Below are 20,553 nucleotides of genomic sequence, written 5' to 3' on the forward strand. Positions count from 1 at the left end.
TATTTATTTATTTATTTATTTATTTATTTATTTATTTATTTATTTATCAGAGAGAGAGAGAGACTGAGCACATGCAGGGGGAGCAGCGGGCTGAGGGAGAAGCAGGCTCCCCACTGAGCAAGGTACCCGATGCCTCGATCCCAGGACCCATGACTCTGGAATCATGATTTCAGCTATTTCAATTTTAGATGTGACCATCCTCCATCCTAAGCCTACAGCTGTTTCCTATGTCCTGAAGTCTCCACCTTCAACCCTTCTCACTAAACTTACCCTCTTTCCTCTCTCTCTTCAACCATTCCTTTATCTTATCATCAGCATTTAAATAGTATTTGAATCTCTTTCAAAGAAAAAAAAATCAAATGAGAAAACACAACAAACAAAAAACTGACTTCTTTCTTCTCTGAGAGTCAGATTGCTCAAGAATTGGCTCCTCCTCCTTGCCTGATCCTCATCTGCAATTTATCTCTGAGCATCCCCGATCTGATTTCCACTTACCCCACTGAAACCTCTCTCAATAAGTCCTTATAGTAATAATGCAAAGAGCTTTCTGAAGAGTCCTTATAGCAATAATGCAAAGAGCTTTCTGAAGAGTCCTTATAGCAATAATGCAAAGAGCTTTCTGTAGAGTTCATTTTCCTTGACCACCTTTTAAAACTCCCTCTCGCCTTTGACTTTTTCATCACTCCTTCCCCAGATTTTCTTCCTCACTCTGGCTGCTTCTGTTCAATCCACTGCTTTGTTCTTCCTGCTCAGCCTGTACCTTCACTACTTAAGGCTTCATCCTGGGCCACTTCTCTTCTGTCTACTCATGAAATAGTATTAAAATCAATGATTCCTGACTTGTTAATTTTAGCCATTCTGACTGGTGAGAAACCTCTCATTGAGGTTTTGATTTAGATTTCCCTGATGCCAAGCGATATTGAGCACTTTTTATGTGTCAGATGTTGGCGGGGATGCGGAGAAAGGGGAACCCTCCTACACTGTTGGTGGGAATGCAAGCTGGTGCTACCACTCTGGAAAACAGTATGGAGGTTCCTCAAAAACTTGAAAATGGAGCTACCCTATGATCCAGCAATTGCACTACTGGGTGTTTACCCCAAAGATACAAATGTAGTGATCTGAAGGGGTATGTGCACCCCAATGTTTATAGCAGCAATGTCCACAATCACCAAACTATGGAAAGAGCCAAGATGTCCATCGACAGATGAATGGATAAAGAAGATGTGGTATATATATACAATGGAATATTATGCAGCCATCAAAAGGAATGAGATCTTGCCATTTGCAATGACGTGGATGGAACTGGAGGGTGTTATGCTGAGTGAAATAAGTCAATCAGAGAAAGACATGTATCATATGATCTCACTGATATGAGGAATTCTTAATCTCAGGAAACAAACTGAGGGTTGCTGGAGTGGTGGGGGGTAGGAGGGATGGGGCGGCTGGGTGATAGACATTGGGGAGGGTATGTGCTATGGTGAGTGCTGTGAAGTGTGCAAGACTGTTGAATCACAGATCTGTGCCTCTGAAGCAAATAATACATTATATGTTAAACAAAAAAAAAGAAGAAGAAGATAGCAGTCAGGGAAGAATGAAGTGGGGGAAATCGGAGGGGGAGATGAATCATCAGAGACGATGGACTCTGAAAAACAAACTGAGGGTTCTAGAGGGGAGGGGGTGGGGGGATGGGTTAGCCTGGTGATGGGTATTAAAGAGGGCACGTACTGCATGGAGCACTAGGTGTTATACACAAACAATGAATCATGGAACACTACATCAAAAACTAATGATGTAATGTATGGTGATTAACATAATAAAAAAAATCAATGATTCCAATAAACATTTATATAATCATAGCTACAACTTTGTCTTTCTATCTCCAGCCTCTCCCCTGAACTCCAAACCCCTATATTCACCAATCTACGAATATTTCCATGAGGGACACAGAGAAAATGTTCAGTAATTATTTGTCAAATAAATAAATGAATCATAAATGGCCTATAGTTTTAGATACTCCTAAACTTTTTGAAGAAAATATGTGAGATTATAACTGCTCTACCCTATAGATCAAGACACCATAAATCGTCCCCTTCTCTTAAGGACTGTTACTGTGTCTTAAGTACCTCTCATTTCCTGGTGCTGGCACTGTACCTCGTACATAGTAGGTAGGTATTATATGTGGAAGGAAGGGCACAGGGTGGGGAAGGAAAGGAGAGCAGAAGAGAAAATAGGGTGATAGTTCTTAAACATTTTGCTTTGAAATCTGTCAATGCTTTCAATACTATCCTGATAGTCCAGGCTGTGTCGTTAGTTAGAATATGACGATTATTGGATTTTATTTTTAATTTTACTACCTTCTTTGGACTCCTTTGGAGGAGAGACTCTATTATTCATTGTTTTAATGTACAGTATAACTAAAGTAATACCAGTCACTGATGCTCACATTTCTACCAAATTTGAGTTTTTAAATAAGGCAGTGGTATCCTAAGGATATCTTTTGTCAAAGGAAATCCTGCCTCTGCCCTGGCATTTATTTTTTGCAGAGTTCTCTTTCTCCACTCCTTTTATTTTTACCTAAAGATTTGGTTCTCAAAATGTGGTCCCTGGAACAGCATCACCTTGATCACCTGGAAACTTAGGAGGACTGAAAATTTTCAAGGCAGTGCAGACCCCAATCTACTGAATCAGAAACTCTGGGGGTAGAGCACAGTACATGGTTTTAATAGGCCCTACAGGTCATTCTTTTTTAAAAAAAATTTTATTTATTTATTTGAGAGAGAGAGAGAGTGCGCATGAGCATGAGCGGGGGGAAGGGCAGAGGGAGAAGCAGACCCCCCGCTGAGCAGGGAGCATGATAGGGGCTTCATCCCGGGACCCTGGGATCATGACCTGAGCCGAAGGCAGACGCTTAACCGACTGAGGCGCCCCGGTGCCCCTCCTACAGGTGATTCTAATGCCTGGTCACGTTTGAGAACCTCAGACCTAAAGAAATTGTACCTTTTTTTTTTTTTTTTATTGAAGTCTAGTTGACATACGATGTTATAGTAACTTCAGGTACACCGCCTAGTATGCATCTTTTAGTCCAGCACTAACATGACTTCCTCTGTAAGAATTCATCACTCTCTACTTTCTGCTCCCATAATATTTTGTCCTAATTCATGAATGTTTAATACTTACCACGTTGCATTACAGCTAATTGCTTCTCCATTTTTCTGTCCCTGCTCCTTAAAGGCTGTGCTATATTTATCTAGGGCACCCAGTGAACCCTCATAAAATTGTGCTGGATTGGTGAATGAATCAATGAATGCTCTCTCAAATACTTTGACTGGAGGGCATGTGTTGAACTGTAGGAATTTGATAGTAGAAAAAAATCCTACAGCTTGTGTAGGCAGTAGCTACTAACATAAATATAGAGCTCGCTTTGTGACAGAATTATCTGAAGTACTTTAAGACATCTATTTATTTGAATTCTGCAAAAATTCTAAAATATGAGTCCTCTTAATAGCCCTGTTTTTTAGATAAGGAAACTGAGGCACAGAGAGGATAAATGGGTGGGGACGTAGGATATACGATGCTATTTCTGTCAGGTACCAACCATACTCTGCTATCCCTGTATTTCCCAAGAGTGTAAATAACAGACATGGAAGAACTATGTGCCAACATGAAATTCAAAGTCAAACCACTTGACAACCGTTTACCCTTCCCAAATGAACCACGTAAGGTTAGGTAGTGCACATAAATGTTGCAGAATGATCTTGTTGATTAAACTTTAGAAGAGAGGTCATTGTGAGAAATTTCTGGGAGAAAACTCCAGGATGGAGAGCTGGCTCATCTTGTATCCTCAGCTTCAAGCACAGTGTATGAGAAAACAGAGACGCTCAAAACAAAGTGAAGTTATTTTTCATTACATCAGCTAAGTTGTGCTACAGTTATACATCCCCTCTGTGGGTTATTCTTAACATCGTCAGTGACCATGTAGGAAGGCTCTATATAACAGACAGATGGTTGTGAGAAAGAGTGAGGCCTTCTTAACATTCTTAAATTTTTTTTTGCCATGTTTCCACTTCTTATGTACTTTCCAGAAAGACAAACTAGTAATTCTGATTTATTTAGAGTGCATAGTGATATTCACTTATGAAGTTACCTCTTATGATTTAATGTAAATAGAAAGTTACAAACAGATTGTACCAGAAAGTGTCCTGGACAAAAATCTTACCATGATTTTGTGAGAGACCTATTTGAGAGAGATAGTAGATGAATATGCCATTTTAGCTTTAAACTTAGAATACAGATAAAATATTTTTTCTCACTTCATGGAATTATTTTGAATTATCTTGGAAACTATAAGTAGCTTTGCAATTTTGTCAAATTCGGGGTTTTTAAATATATTTATCTATTGCACACAAATTGCCCATTTAGGAAATTCAGCAATTCCTGAAGGATGTAGATAATTTCAAACAGATTAACAAATGAACGCTTCTTCCCATTTTGCCAAAAAGGCCTGATTAAAGCTAGACAGTTTTAGAGATGGTTGGTATATAAATATACCATTCAGTTCAGGTAATTGGGTCTGATTGTATCTTGCTTATTTGTGGCTAGCTGATTTTTCTGCAAGACCAATTGCCATTGCCACAGTCCATAAACACTGATACTATCAAAAATAACTCAACACACCTATTAAAATTGCTAAAATCCAAAATGCTGATAACACCAAAAGCCAGTGAGGATGTAGAACAACAGGAACGCTCATTCACTGCTGGTGGGAATGCAAAATGACACAGGCACTTTGGAAGACAGTCTGGTGGTTTCTTACAAAATTAAACACAGCAATCATGAGATCCAGCAATCAAACTTCTAGGTCGACTCATGTCAGCAACTTTATTCATGACTGCCAAAACTGGGAAGGACCAAGATGTCCTTCAAATAGGTGAGTGGATAAGCCAACTGTGGTACACCCATACATTAGAATATACTGAGCATTAGAAATAAATGAGCTATCTGGCCACAAAAAGATATGGAGAAGCTTAAATGCATACTGCTCAATGGAATAAGCCAATCTGAAATGACTACACACTGTATGGTTTCAACTGTATGACATTCTGGAAAAGGCAAAACTACAGAGAGCGTCAAACGATTAGTGGTTGCACCAAATTGAGAAGGAGTATGGTGGTGATGAGTAGGTAGACTACAGGGGATCTTTAGAGAAGTGAAACTATTCTGTATGATACTCCAGTGGTGGATACATGTCATTATACAACTGTCAAAATCCACAGAATGTATAAAACCGAATGTGAACTCTAGTATAAACTGTGGACTTAAATTACTAATAATGTATCTATATTGGTTCATCAATTATTACAAATACACCATGTTAATAATGTTAACATGTAAGATGTTAACAATAGGGAAATTGGATGTGGGTTTATGAGAACTCTATTTTCTGTGCAGTTTTTCTATAAACCTAAAACTAATCTAAAAAACAAAATCTATTTTTAAAAAACACCTCAATGATAAGGATCCTATTCTCTTAGTCATTTTTTACTTTGAAATTAGGAAACAATAAGCCTGCCTCTTTCTAAAATTTCTGTGTAAATTTCACAATTCAAGCTTAAGCTATGGCCTTTTTCTAAGGAGTAGAAAAAATGTCATCACATATATAAATTTTAAAGAACCTGAACAATGTAGTTTATTAAGAACTAATATATAACAGCAGTCAGTTTATCTTGTACAGAATAGGATTTCTGACCTATCCGTAGATTGCTAACTATAACTCTCCAGGGTTTGGTCAGTTTTGGTTAAAAGGGTATTTGTACTTTGCTTGTTTTTCTTTGCTAGCCTTTCCATTCTCTCTGTTCTAATATAGACACCATTCTTCATGTGATTTATGGTTAGGTAGAGTTTATAAATCCTGTTGTCGTCTTTTTTTTTTTTTTTTTCCCTTAAAGACAAATATTTTCCTTTGGGGCATAGAAACTTTCCTCAGGTAGAGAGAAATTAGTTTCAACATGTTTCAGACCACAAAATAAACTTCATGTGAGTCTACTATTCACACTAGGATGGCCATTGCTTGTGTTATACAAAGAAAATATACATTATCACAATACCTGTCCTCCCGGTCTTCCCCGGTGGCCCTGGGAATCCTCGAGGTCCAGAAAAGCCAACTGCTCCCTGATCACCTTTAAGACCTGGAGAACCTACATGGTTAATGAAGAAAAACACAGCAGTGATAATTCATTTTTCATATAGATTTGTGGTATAATGAAACAATTTAGTTTTGAATATGCAATAGGCAAATCTCCAAATGAAGGGATAATATTCCTTCCCAAAATTTCATGTGTGACATTGATAAATAATACAAGCAATTGGTAGAAACATTAGCGCACTTAGTACAAGGTAGATATCAGTAAATAACATACTGCTATTACAAATAAGAATACATGAGAAAAAAAATCTTGGAGTTTTGACCAGAAGGCTTATGCAGTCCAATTGGGAATCCTCAAATGGCAGGATTTTGCTGTAGCTGAAATGGTAACTTTGAAATGTACAAGGTAGGGACTGAATTCTTAAGATTTGTTCCCAAAAAAGCCCAACTCAAGCAATGAGAAATATATAAAAAATATATATTTTAAAAACTATTTAAATATATATTTAAAAACTATATTTCTATATATTATATATATATTTTTTAAAATTGGGGTCCAAATGCTGGAATATATTAATCTTTCTTTTGATTGTATTCTATTATAATCCCAAACAATAATGTAACCATATATGTGTGTGTGTGTGTGTGTGTGTATAGTATATGAAGATTCATTTATGGGTATATATTATATAAATATACAAATCCAGGTTTTATGTTCTTAAATGAAAACAGCCTTTCTCCCCCTCCCCCAATTACTGTGGTGACCATGAAAACTGCATATAAAAGTATTATTTTCCTGTAGAATAAAATATTTCATCCTGGAGCTCCAGCAGTTTGAAATAAACTATTGTAAAAATTTCATTTTAGATTTTATTATCAGTTCACAGAGATCTCATTAATTCAATTTTCAGTTAACTCCTTGGGAAGCACATTATTAAAAATTTAAAAATTATACATCTTTTTCCAATATCAATCTTTTAATATATTTTCATTAGTTTATAAGTTCCAGGAGGCAGGACTTATACATATTGAGAAAAAAAAAATCTTTTCTTGAGGTATATTCATACAGACACCTAAAATTGGGCTAACTCGTCTCTAAGAAATGTTAAGTATATTTTAAATTGTTAAGAAATATTATTCAACTGAGTCTAAACTTTGATTCCAACAGATCTTAAGCAGAGATCTAAAACAATAAAATGATAAATTATGTTTAGAAATATTCATAAAGTTAGGCCATCTCAAATGAATTTACTCAATATATATTACTTTGTATATATATAAATTCATATACCATATGTATTAAAAATACAAATGTATATATCTACATATGTATAACAATATATCCATATATCATCCATAGATAGATTCATATATTGGACACACACACACACACACACAGACATACTCACACACTCCACCTTGGAGTATCTATTAGCTGGACTTCGTAGCATACATCCTAAAAAAGAACTAACATCACTTCTCAAGACAGGCTGATTGATTAATACTTATATCTATCTTTCTTCATCATGCAAGCAAGACAGACCTCTGTACTCACAGTTATTAAGATCTGCCACTCAAATTTACATATAAAAATATTGACTCTAAATTCTCTCTCTTTTTTTTTTTACTCTTAGAACATTCCCAACTCTTTATAGAGAGTCTCTTACTGGTGACTCCCATTTTTACCATTTGCTCCATTAATTCAACAAAAATACACTGAGCACACATATGCCAATCCCTGTCTCTTCCTGGAATTACAAAGGTTCTTATCTAAACAGTTCTCCCAGTGTGGAGACATACAGCAAGGAGGTGAACAAATAAAGAAAGAAGGTAAAGAAAGAAGGTAATTTTGGAGATTATAATTTTAGAAAAAAGGGAGAAATGCAATATAGGATGCCTTGCTTTAGAGAGGGGGGATCAGGAAGAACCCCTCCAAAGATGGCTTCCTGAGTACATTACAGTGATACTCGGGAGACAGCTGTTCAACTAGGAATTATGTCACATTGTCAGTGGGCAAACAAATGAATCTATAAATGAAGTAGATGTGATACTTTCATAGAAATCACGTTATCTCTAGACTTCTATTATGGGAGATGTTTAGGCAGGCTCTGTATGGCCTATGGAGTTATATGACCTGTTTAATGATGTTTGAAAACATGACCCCTAAATATAAGTACCATGACTGAACTTTATTCCACAACATCAGATTCTCTGAACCTTTCCAGTGACAATTAGCTAATGTTCTACAATAACCTGTAGCAAGGGGAAAGGGCCTGACACCTGCTGCTAACCCAGAGACAATCTAAGTACACAGAATCCCAGTCATGGAAGTTAGTGTTTTGAGGGACCTGACACATCATCTGTCATTTTGTAGAGGCAGGAACAGAAGACCAGAGAGATTCAACCATTTATGGGAAGCTGGTCTGATAATTAGTCACATATCCTGAGTTTGCAGCTCTCTATTCAGGCTTCTTTCTGTGGTCCAGCAGACTGGGGAAGAGCAGGGACTCTGAAATCATGCATCTGGGTTCAAAGACTTGCTCTGCCACTTACCAGCTACTGGTTGATCTTGGGTAAGTCATTTAACTTCCCTGTGCTTCTCTAAAATAGGTGCATTGTTTATCCCTAATCGGAAGTTTGATGTGATGGTTAAGAAAGTTATTGGTAAGTGTAAAACACTTGGAAAAGTGCCTGCCACACAATAAGTGATTTGTTCGTCTTCTTTTCTTCCTCCCCCTCTAATTATTCTCCTTCTCCTTCTTCTTCATGATACAATCATTATTTTCACCAGCTTTTTGTCAAGGCTGCTAAATTTAATTTTATTTAATGATATGTACACAGTTTGCAGGCATTTTTGGATTCCTTGGCACAATGTGTTACCTCCTGAAGAAACCTGCTTTCGACACTCAGAGGAAGAGTCTGCAGCCAGCAATGCTCCTTACTCATTTGTATATTTAGGGAGTGTGATCCATGTTGAAGGCTGGGTGAGAGGTCTTTCTGGGCCACAGACTGGGAGAAGGGGTGAGGCGGGGTAAAGACATGGGTAGATATAAAGATTAATGAAATACAGTTCTTGTCCTTCAATAACCACAGTAAGGATGGACTTTATTTTCTCCTCCAGAAGCATGATTCCTATGGTGGAAAATTCAAGCCAACTAAGAAAAGTAAACAGCACTGGATGAGGATCAAAATTTTACAGCCAAAGGAGCCTTTGGTTCCCTCTTGAGGCCTCTTCCCAGGTGTACAGGTCAGGCTACCATGGTATTGATCCCAGTGGGCAGAAACAGCCCAGCAGATGGCTATCCTGGGGCAATAGCCCAGAAAGTGGCCCCCAAAGGATCTCAGATGAGATCAGGAATCCTTGACCATAACATTACAGAATTACTTATCATACCGAGAGTTTTGTGAAAGCAGAGATTCTCTCCTTCTGAGTATGGGATCCACAAGGCCTTGTAGGGCATCAGGCACAGGAAAGGTGCTCAGTAAACATGTTGTGGAGTAAAAGGCACTAGGTCATTCTCCCTGGCATGCTTCTAAGGAGCTGCTGCTGTGAAATGAATTTCTATTATGTTATTTTGAGATAAAGCAAATTTTAACAGAATGTCCAGCCCAGTACCTGTAGTATATTTAATGCACTGATCATTTAGGACCACTAGAATAATCCTTTAAGTTTCTCAGGTTTACATATATATCCTGGTTGTGAATCTAGGGGACTTTGAGTTGGTCAAACTGAGTTTAATTAGCTCAACTGGAAGTATAGGTGGGATTCGAATGAACTCACTGTAATCAGGAAGTAGAAATACGACCGCCCATCATATACTCTTTACTTCCTGATTCCAGTACTTCTATTGGGCAATCAGGCAATCTGGCAGAGAACAAAACAGAATGCAGCAAGGTAGGGAAGAATCCATGAGGAGAGATGCCTGGTAACCTGAATACTTCTGCTGCAGTGCCCTAAACCAAATGGCAACTTCATAATCTAAAAGAGTCCATTTACTCCCCAACAACGAAATCTAACTCTTTTATATGAGAAACTGCATAATGCCTGTTTGTGTAAACGAGCCGTCCCAACAGCAGCAGACTAAACCCTCATGAAAAGAATCAAAGCAGCTTTGCAATGGGATCTGTTTAGGGTATTAACAAAAGCTGAAACTTTTAAATCCATCTTTCTATTTCACACATCCGTAGTTCAGAAGCAGTTGCAAAAGATGCTCCCAAGATGAAGCTTTGTACAGCAGGTTGTAGCCCAGACTGAACTTAACATGGTTGAGTTAGAAAGCTTTGACAATTGCGGTTTGTAATGGAGGTGCTGACAGACCCCTGAGAGTATTAGCTCTGACAGCTGATAGCGTACTGGTTACTTCCTCTGCTATGACATGAGTGCACGACTGTGAGGATCTCCTGCGTCCTAGGCAAGTAGAAAGACTTTTCTGAATAAAGAATCTTACCCGGCAATATTTTCAAAGGCATACCAATAACCCACCTGATATACATACACACACACACACACACACATGATTTTATATATATATAATCATATATAATAATATAAATAGATATATAGATATATGTCAAATAATTTTAAAATCTTTTTAATGTGAACTATGTATTGGCTTTTTAAGCATAATGTTGTTAAGGTCAGAGAGGTGTCAAATTCACATCTTTCATTTTTAAATACTATTTTTCTGATGTAACCTGGGGGCTAGTCAATATATTGATCAGAAAGAAGAACATTTTATATAACCAAAAGACAGAATAACAGGATGAAGTACATGGTATTTAGACATGTTTCTGGCAGCACAAACCATTCTAGTTATAATTAAGCCATGCAGTATACTCCCCACTTTCAAAGAGCATGCGGGTATTTGATTTCTAGCCAAGAATAACATGACAATCATGCTATTGCTATTGTCTCCTCTATTTTTGTGAGAGCAAGGAAAGTTCATGCTCTTTCTCCTTTTCTGGCTTCTATTATCTTCTCTCAAAATATTGCTTTCAAGATTGCAACATCAACTGAGGAAAATAATTTAAGACAATTTTGCTCTCAGTAAGATAAAGAGAGTAGCTGATAGTAAAGGTGAAAGCCATCCGTATTCTAGTCAATATTTATATTTAGATTTCATGGGTTTAAGCAGATACATCCCAGTTAAGGACTGTATAAGGAATGTGATCCAATTTCCTCTGAAACACACACACACATGCAAATATATGCAAATATATTCAATGTGAAGATGATTTTCATATTCTCCTTCTCTTGTGACCTAAAGCTAGGGCTACCATATACTGTGTGCGATCGATAACACAGAGAGCACTCCCCAGACATGTGAAAAACCCCATATGGTGGCTTTGGCTAAAGCATTTAACTTTCTTCAAAAAGCAAAAGTCAGTTACTTTTGGTACATTATAGTGCTTAGGCTTCCGGAAAACACTTAATATCCCCCTTAGCACACACACGTCCAGATACACACATGCGTGCACCCCACGGGAGACAGATCAAATAGCAATTCCCCCCTACACACATATATGGATGTATATTATCGGGTCCTGAAGGATATGATGAAGTAGTTACTATTACCATACCTACTGCACCTGGAATGCCTTGTGGACCACGTTCTCCAGCGGGACCTCTATCTCCTTTTTCACCGCGGGGTCCAGGAGGACCTTTAAAAAATAAATGACAATTACCCATCACAGTTTTAAAACATAGGTAAAATGAATATGTCATGTTTCAAGACAGTTCTATAAGTAAAGCCAGTCTTCTATTTGTTGTGTAGTAACATAGAATGAGTAAGACTGACCTTCCTGAATGGAGCCATGCCCTACTATGGAGGAGCGCAGTGTCCTATACTGACAAGGGTGAGATAGCACTAGAATAGACAACCTAATCATGTATTACATATTTATGTGTGTCTAGCACTTTTTTAGGTTCTTAGAACCCAGGAGCAGAGAAAAGACTCGGAGTCAATGATGCCATAAACTCAACTGAGTATTGTGTACATACTAGGCAGATTTCACTGCATTGATTTAGATGCTGTGTGGAAAATGTGGAAGGACGTAAAAATCATGTGTGATTCACACACAGTAGACAACCAAAAACCATGTTGTTGAAAATGACAAACTCAGACGTTTGTTAGAGAGATGCAGATCAGCGGGAGTAGCAGGTTGAAAAGCCTTTGAGAGAGTAGGATTTGAAAGGTAATTTGAACAATGGAGAGAATGAGATGAAAGAATCTGAGTAAGAGGGAAAGACTTGGGGAAAGGTAGGAAGGTGAAAATGAGTAAAATAATACTTTTCAAATAAAATACAGTTGACCCTTGAACAACATAGGTTTGGATGTTGGGTCCTCTCATATACAGATATTTTTCGACAAATACAGTACAGTACTGCAAATGTATTTTCTCTTGCTTATGATTTTCTTAATAACATTTCTTTTTTTCTAGAACACAGTATATAAGACATATAACATACAAAATACATGTTAATTGACTGTTACTGTTAAGGCTTCCGGTCAACAGTAGGCTATTAGTAAAGTGTTGGGGGATTCAGAAGTTACATACTCATTTTCAAGGGCACAAGGGGTCAGCACCCCAAACCCTGCACTGTTCAACTAGAGTTGTATTAAGTAATTGTATTAAGTAGAATCCCTAAATAGATATAGATATGATAAAATCAGTTGGGAGAGGTTGCAGGGAAAAGTTTGACTACCTCGCCTCACAATTTCCCAAGTGTCCCCTGAGTACTGAATTTAATCAATACTGATTTAGTCATTTGAATTTGCTGTGCCCAGCAAAATGGTTATCTAGTGATCACCTCTTGAGAATGATGGCACTTTGGAACTTAAAGGTAACCCTGCTAGTATTCCATCTTCTACGCAGACTGCATAGGACAAGTATTAATACCTCCACTTCAAGCAGAACACTTTGCAATTTCCTTTTCAACTCCAAAAGGAAGAAACAAACTTGGATATACCACAGAATAATAAATAGCGATGTTTTAAAAGAGGTATTTTCAATCGCTGTGGTTTTGCCAAATGCATAGTCTAAGGATGACACACAACTATATTTAGCATCACTGGTTGGAGAACACTTGCTTACACATTTTAATCAGGTAGGAGAATAAAATACCTGAAAAATTTGAAGAGAGGACCACATGAATGGATAAAGATGATCTCATGAAAAAGTATATTCTGTTCATGTTCTTTATTTCTTTTGAAATCCTGTCCCTGCTTCTCTCCATTTTTCTGATCTGTTCCATTTTTCAAGGTCCAACTTGGATTTTAGAACCTTCCTTCCCTGGTTACTCAACTTTCAAGATATCATTGTTCTTCTCAATGGCACTTTGCCCCTTTCTCTTCATATGCAACATGGGGCAGTAATATTTTATTATACTTTCATTGTAAAAGCAACTCTACTCATTACAGGAAATACAAAAGCCTAAAAAGCTATAATTCATAATTCAATCATCTTAAGAGACTAACCATTAACATTTATTTCTTTTCTGTGTATTTTTTGTTTTGTTGGACTACATTTTTTTTTTTTTTTTTACATAATCACACACAAATTCCCCTAAGCTACAGCTTCATGTCGGAGACATATATTTAGATGTTGCCCAAGAAATGTCACAGTTCTACACCAGTGAGGAGTTACACCTCCACAACCATGAACATGGCTGCAGTTGATTCATCTCTACGTAGTGACAAAGTTAAGGGCAAGCAGGACAGAAAGACTCAACTTGCAGCCCGAATTTTGCTGAGCAAATTGAAAGGAAGCAAATCCACAGTACTCAAGCGTGGTGTTTTGAAAAAAAAAAAAAAAGTGGACAAGGAAAGATTTTGATTTAGTAATTAGAGCTCTAAAGCAAGACACAGACATTCCAGGAAAAAGTAGAATGTATGAGATAAGAAACAAGTCACTGACAGACTAGATCTTGGCTCTTAGCCTCTGTGGTTAAGAGTTTTCACCATTTATTCAGCCAGTAAAAGATGGAACTCTTTTATAAACATTTCCCTTTCAATTATTTTGCAGGTAACTCTGTAGAGTAACTGCATAAAGCTCTATTGTTGGAGAATTAATTCAATCATAACTAATACATGGGTTACTTTATATAATTCTGAGTCAAAGATCCCTCACTGTTTTTTATATAAAATACTGATACTAGGTTTCTGAATCCCAGAGTAAGAAAACCAGGCATGCCTTGAAGAATTCTAACTAGGTGTGTTGGCTGTTACATTTTTATCCTTATTTTATTGTTCCTGTAACATTAATCTCACTTATTATGTTTCATTTTTTTTTTTTTTAGATTTTATTTATTTATTTGACAGAGAGAATGAGACAGAGAGAGAGAGCATGAGATGCGGGAGGATCAGAGGGAGAAGCAGACCCCCTGCCGAGCAGGGAGCCTGATGCGGGACTCGATCCCGTGACTCCAGGATCATGACCTGAGCCGAAGGCAGTCGCTTAACCAACTGAGCCACCCAGGCGCCCTATTATGTTTCATTTTTATTTTTATACATTGTTATATCTCTTCTACTTCCTAGAAAATGTGGGAAGTATCTCAATAAATATTTGTAGTGTCTTTTACATATTTGGGGGGAGAGAAGAACACAGATCACACACCAGTTTTCTCTTAGCTTTGTGTGTAGAACTTTTGAGAACACAGTATAAATCACGCTATCATGCTACCTTCCAAAAGTGGTCTCCTCTCTATCCCTGCTGTAGCTCACATCCTAATCATCCTGCACTTGGACTAGTCTAGAGATTTTTATCTGGTCTGAATGTATTGTGTCTATTTTACCCTCATCTTTCCTTCAGTCCCAGCTTTAAAAAAAAATAGTGCCTCTACAACTATATATAGAAATATAGATATCTGTTCTGCCATGTTATGGAAGAAAGAATGAAGAACTTAAAGTCAGGAGACTTGGTGTCTTTGCAGTCACCTTCTTTGCTCTGAATTACTAGCAAGCCATAAGAATTCACACTATTTTTCTTCAAATTTAATACCTTCTAACTGCAAAGTTACAGGGATAATTCGTAAATGCTGCAGCAGTAATTTTCCATGGACAATTCCCTCTATAAAACACACATACAAAATCCACTACTTAGCTCCCTCCCTGTGATTTTTTTTAAAAGGAAAACTAAGATTTCTACATCACCACAAAAAAGAGCTGATTTAGAATACTCAGTAACCATAAATATCGGAGATCAAAATTACACAGTTCACTAGAAAAGCAAATCCAGGCATATCCCATCATTTAAAATCCTCAGATGATACCAAAGAACTAATAATGTCTGCCTAAATTTCCAGCGCTATGCTTCTCTGTGTCCTATTCATTATGATCACACATTTTCTACTTTATTCTTAATCTTTCCCTGTCATCATAAAAATCTACCAAATCTTCTAGGCTATTGCTGCTTAAACCTGCCTCTTTTTTTCTTTTAGTTTTCATGCTCATTGACTTAGATCTATCTTTAATCTGGAAGAGGCCTTAAAGATTTCTTAGTCAAACATACATATAGAGGGGTCAGAGAGAGTAAACTATCCAAGGTCTTAAAGCTAGTTGGGTAAAACCAGAACTAGACTACTGCTTTCCTGACATTCTAGGCTATTCTATTCTAAACTTAACTGACTTCATTTCTGGCATCTGTTTTTCTGTTATTCCTGGGATGAATTTTTCCATTACATAGTGGTTAAAGACAACCATCTTTTATTTTTTAAATCATGATAATTGATTGCACAAATCTCCAAATTTATATTCCATCAATTGTTTATTCTTCTTCCTTGACATGAATATGTTTATGTTTGAATATAAATATGCTTTTAGATCCTGGAAAGAAAATTTGCTTAAAATCTCTTTTCAAATAAACATCACATTATCTTTTCTCACCACTGAGCCATATTGTATTTTATTTCTCTTAACTCCTCTCCTCGAATGTTTACCGACTTTGTTTCTTTAAATCATGCTATGTCTCACCCTCTGCCAAACTACTTCACTATTGCAGTGATGAAATTCCATTTAGTCCTTTAGACTCTAATGACTATAATTACTTGAAAATGTGTTAAAATTTTTTTGTCTCTTTTATCTGCATGATTACTTAGCAACTGTTAATATCAAAAGGGGGGACACAAAGATGGCTAACCCTACAACCAACAAATGACAGGGAACACATTAATTTGTACAATTTGTTTTTCTTGGGTTATAGTTTCATAAGTACTTGTTAAAATTTCTTTTATGCCTAGATTTGGTAGAGAATATAAAAAACAGCCCCTAATTTTAAGGAATGTATTGTTTCCAAGAAGAGGCAACACTGCTCTAGAAGACAATGTAAGGTAATTTTCAAGATGATTATCATGTGAAGATTTCTCTGATGAAAGAATAACATTTAATATTAAGCAAGATACAGATGTCAGGAAGAGTATTACTCTGATGGAACTAGAGAAGGCTTCACATATTAGATGGACATTGAATGAGAGATACGATATTTTCAGATAGAAATAGAAGATACGATATTTCAAGTGAAGGCAAAGGCATGAGGCAGGATATAAAAACTACTGGGTGTTAGAATCACAGTTAAATCACTTGAAGTACTTGGTATCAAAAAGGGAAAAGGGAGGGAATCAGATATTCAAAAGTGGTTAGAAGACACATATAGAAGACCCTGAGTGCCACTGGAGAGAAATGTATAATGAGGAAGTGATAGGCTTATAATCTAGGGTTTCTCTTCAGAAAGGCTGCATTTTAACAAGAATGTAGATAGGATTACAGTCTGAAAAGAAAGAAATGAGGAAGGAAATATTTGGGAGACTATTTCAATAGTCTGGTAGAGTGGTGATAAGAAAAGTTTACACAAGAATATAAAGAATCAACAAGGGGATAGAGAATATAGAACCTAAGAACTAATAGCAGTCTCGGAAGAAAATAAAAACAATTAAAATTGCTATGTTGGAAATCTGGAAAAATGACACTGCCATTACAGTGTGACTCAATAAGAAGAAAGTGCTAATTTCACTTATTTATTCAATACATATATATTTGCTCACCCACTGTAGAGCAGGCCCTTTAACAGGTGCTGGGTAGGGGGAGATTGACAAGAGAGGTGAAACTCAACCTCACTGAACTCACATGCTATTAGAGAAGATGTATGCTAAACAAATAAGCCAATGTGTATATGGAAAATTTCATCAAGTGACAAGTACTGTGAGGAATTTAAAGCAAATGATGACAGAGGGATGGGGCGAGAAAAACTAACCTCCAAAAAGGTGTTTTTGAAGAAGGATTGGAGCTCTAAGAGAAGAATGTTTCGAGAGAGCGGGAGTGTGGTGCACATTACGGACAGCATGAAGTGAAACTAACATTTCCTCCTTCGTTACTTATACTTTTAAGTGGCACTTTCACTTTTCCAGATTTCCAAGCTAGACAGAGGGAATGCCAGAGGGGAAATGGGAAAATGAGGGCAGATAAGTAGACAAGTTCCAGACCAAGTAGGAATTTAGATTTATTCCAAATCAATGGGAAGAATATCAAAGGGGCTTAAGCATGAGAGCTAAAACATCTACTAACTTTTTTTAATACCACTCTTTTGCTCTCCATAATATAGAATGAATTAGAAATCGAATCAGGAGGAACTGAGAAGTTGATGTAGTGCATCAGACAAGTATAGTCGCTTGAATTACCGTAGTAGCAGAGGAGATAGCGAGAAGTGATTTTATTCGAAATATTTTGTGTAAGAAGAGTTAACAGGACTCATAAATGGATCAGATGTAGGAAGTGACAGAAAGACATCAAAGAGCTTCCGAGATCTTGGAGTGGGTAACTAGTTGTATGATACGGCTGATAAGGCTGGGGAAGCCATAGAGTGGGGGCATGGATGGGGTAGGATGCTCAAGAATCAAGGGTTTGGTTTTGGATTTATAAAATTTTGGATACTTATTTGAAATCCAAAGTGAAGCTGTCTAATTGTTAGAGGAAATGCTGATTAATTCAAATTTTTCTTTGTCATCTGTGTTAATAATTAAAGAGTACATGCAATGCATTCCATATAAGTAAGCTATAAAGCACAATAAAACAGAGAATAACCCTGCGACGTCACAAATCAAGAAATAGGTCTCTATTTAGGTGCTCCCTGATCTCATTTATCTTCTTCCTTTTCAGAGTTAAAACATTAGCCTGAATTTTGTGTTTCTCACCCGCTTTCCTGTACTTTACAAGCCACCATTCTTATTACATATGTAAGCATCTATAAATCCACATTATTTGCTTTTGCTAAATTGTGAGCATTAGAAACGAAATTGTACTATATATAGTTTTCTGTGATTTGCTTTACATTTTTTTTCTTGTAAACACTTGGATATTAGACAAAGTGTTTTTTTTCCTAAACTAGTGATATGTAATAAAAATCTCATGGATTTCTGTTTATTACTAATACAATAAAAATATTAAAATTATAAATCAGTGTTTAACAGACACGGAGGCTAGAATAAGGGGATCTAACATGAATTTAATTAGAATTACAGAAGAAAGGATAGAGAGGGTTGTGAAGAAGCAGTATTCAGAGACTGAAGCTGATAACTTTCCTGAATTTATGTTGGATTTAAATCCACAAATATGAGAAGTAAAAACAAATGCAAAATGAATAAATTATCAATATAAAAACACAACTAGTGAAATTGCTGGTAATGAAGACAAGAAGGGTGACAGGCAGATTGGCAGTCATTTTTAAAACAGCAAGGAAAGCCAAGGAAATATCCTCAAAATATGGATCGAAATAACCAGAATAGGTGTCAACCCAAGAAATATGTATGCAGTAGAACAATTTTAAAGATCAAGGACAAAATTGAGAAAATGAAATCAAAAGGCCTCACCTTTTAGACTTTCACTAAATGAACCTCCAAAAGATATACTTTAGGAAGAAGGAAAATGATCGCAGAAGTGATGTTGAGGCACATTTAGAAGAAGGCAAAATTGGCAAACTCAGGTACAAATTTTAATATTGTCCATATAATGTAAGAAAAATAATACTGACTAAATTCTTGGTTTTTCTTAAACTATATAAAATAGAAATAAAGTATACTCAAAAACAGAAAATCAGGGAAAGGGGCCATCAAAGTTTTTTAAGTTCCCTGTATATTTAGGATCAAGGTGAAGATATCGATCAACGTTAGACTTTGTTAAGATAAAGTTTAAGGACAACCACCAACCAAACAGAAATAGATTAGAAAGTCTCCAAAATTTTTTTGGTACCTTTGGTGGAAAGAAAAATTCAATGAGAAAAGTCTTAATCAATCCAAAAGTCGACAAGAAAGGAAAGCAAATGGAACATAGAACTGGACAAAAACAGCACAAAATAAGATGGTAGAAATAAGTACAGTGAAAAGAAATGGTTAGATTGCACATTTTTTAAAAAGTGTTCTTGGGGCGCCTGGCTGGCTCAGTCGGTAGAGCCTGCAACGCTTGATCTCAGGGTTGTGAGTTTAAGCCCCATGTTGGGTATAGAGATTACTTAGAAATAAAAGCTTTAAAAAAAGGGCTCTTTATGTAAGAGAAGCCTAAAACAGTAAAATATGAGAAAATATTTAAAATGTAAATAAAATCTAAAGTAAAAATGTGTATGATGTGTATATTAATTTAAAAATCAGTAAGATTCAATTTACTATGGCTTACCAATAGCAACTAAAGCAGAAATTGACAAACCTATTGTTATTTTACAGAGTTCAAAGATCTCTCTAATTAATCATACAGTCAGGTAAGAAGTAAAAAAGACTCTGGAAGTTTTGGAAAACAGAATTAACAAGCTTGATTTGTGGACAGGTAGAGAATTTGGTGCCTTATAGAAAACTTGTATTCATCTTCATTAATATAGGATATTTTGAACAATGACTCATTAGACCTTAAAGACATTTTTTTATCACTTTCAATTAAAGAACACCAAGATAGTGTTATCTTACCGTGTCTTGATAAGATCTCAAAATGACTTTCTCCAGACATCTGTGGTAAACATATGCTCAAAAACTATTTTGTACCATAGGATTTCAAACACCAAATCTCTGCACATAACAGTGTATTTTAATGTATTATTTTCTGGAGGAATGAGAAAATATTTTACCTTGAATTAAAGTGATATTTTTCAATGTCTGAGAGTGTTCCCAGTCTTTCAGTCTGAGATCATTAGTGATGTTATTCAGTACTTTCACTTCTCCTTTTATTTCCTGTTCCAGATTCACTTGTTTTTCTTTCACAGACGTAATTTCTGCTGATGCCTTGTACACAAACTCTTCGAATCTACTCATGCCCTATGAAATAGAAGCATCCGCAATTTTTATTACACACATAATTATCAAATCTGTAAGTTTAAGAAGCCCTGAAAGCCAGGTATTTTTTTTTAAATATTACAGAACATTATGGAATAAGAATATG

The 20,553-nt window shown here is 36.3% G+C and overlaps 1 protein-coding gene across 3 annotated transcripts in view; it reads right to left on the minus strand.

The window, feature by feature from the left end:
- The window catches only part of MSR1 (macrophage scavenger receptor 1), an 81,751-nt gene that overhangs the window by 32,981 nt on the left and 28,217 nt on the right, over positions 1 to 20,553 (minus strand). For all 3 annotated transcript variants that reach the window (XM_035004138.1, XM_035004139.1, XM_035004140.1), the window contains exons 5-7: positions 20,243 to 20,429; positions 11,723 to 11,803; positions 6,105 to 6,194 (exon numbers count right to left, since the gene is read on the minus strand). In XM_035004138.1, the coding sequence (XP_034860029.1) occupies positions 6,105 to 6,194; positions 11,723 to 11,803; positions 20,243 to 20,429 (358 nt within the window). The remainder of the gene's footprint in view (positions 1 to 6,104; positions 6,195 to 11,722; positions 11,804 to 20,242; positions 20,430 to 20,553) is intronic.

This window comes from Mirounga leonina, unplaced genomic scaffold (assembly GCF_011800145.1).
Source record: "Mirounga leonina isolate KUSES-001 unplaced genomic scaffold, KU_Mleo_1.0 Mir_128, whole genome shotgun sequence".
NCBI lineage: Eukaryota > Metazoa > Chordata > Mammalia > Carnivora > Phocidae > Mirounga > Mirounga leonina.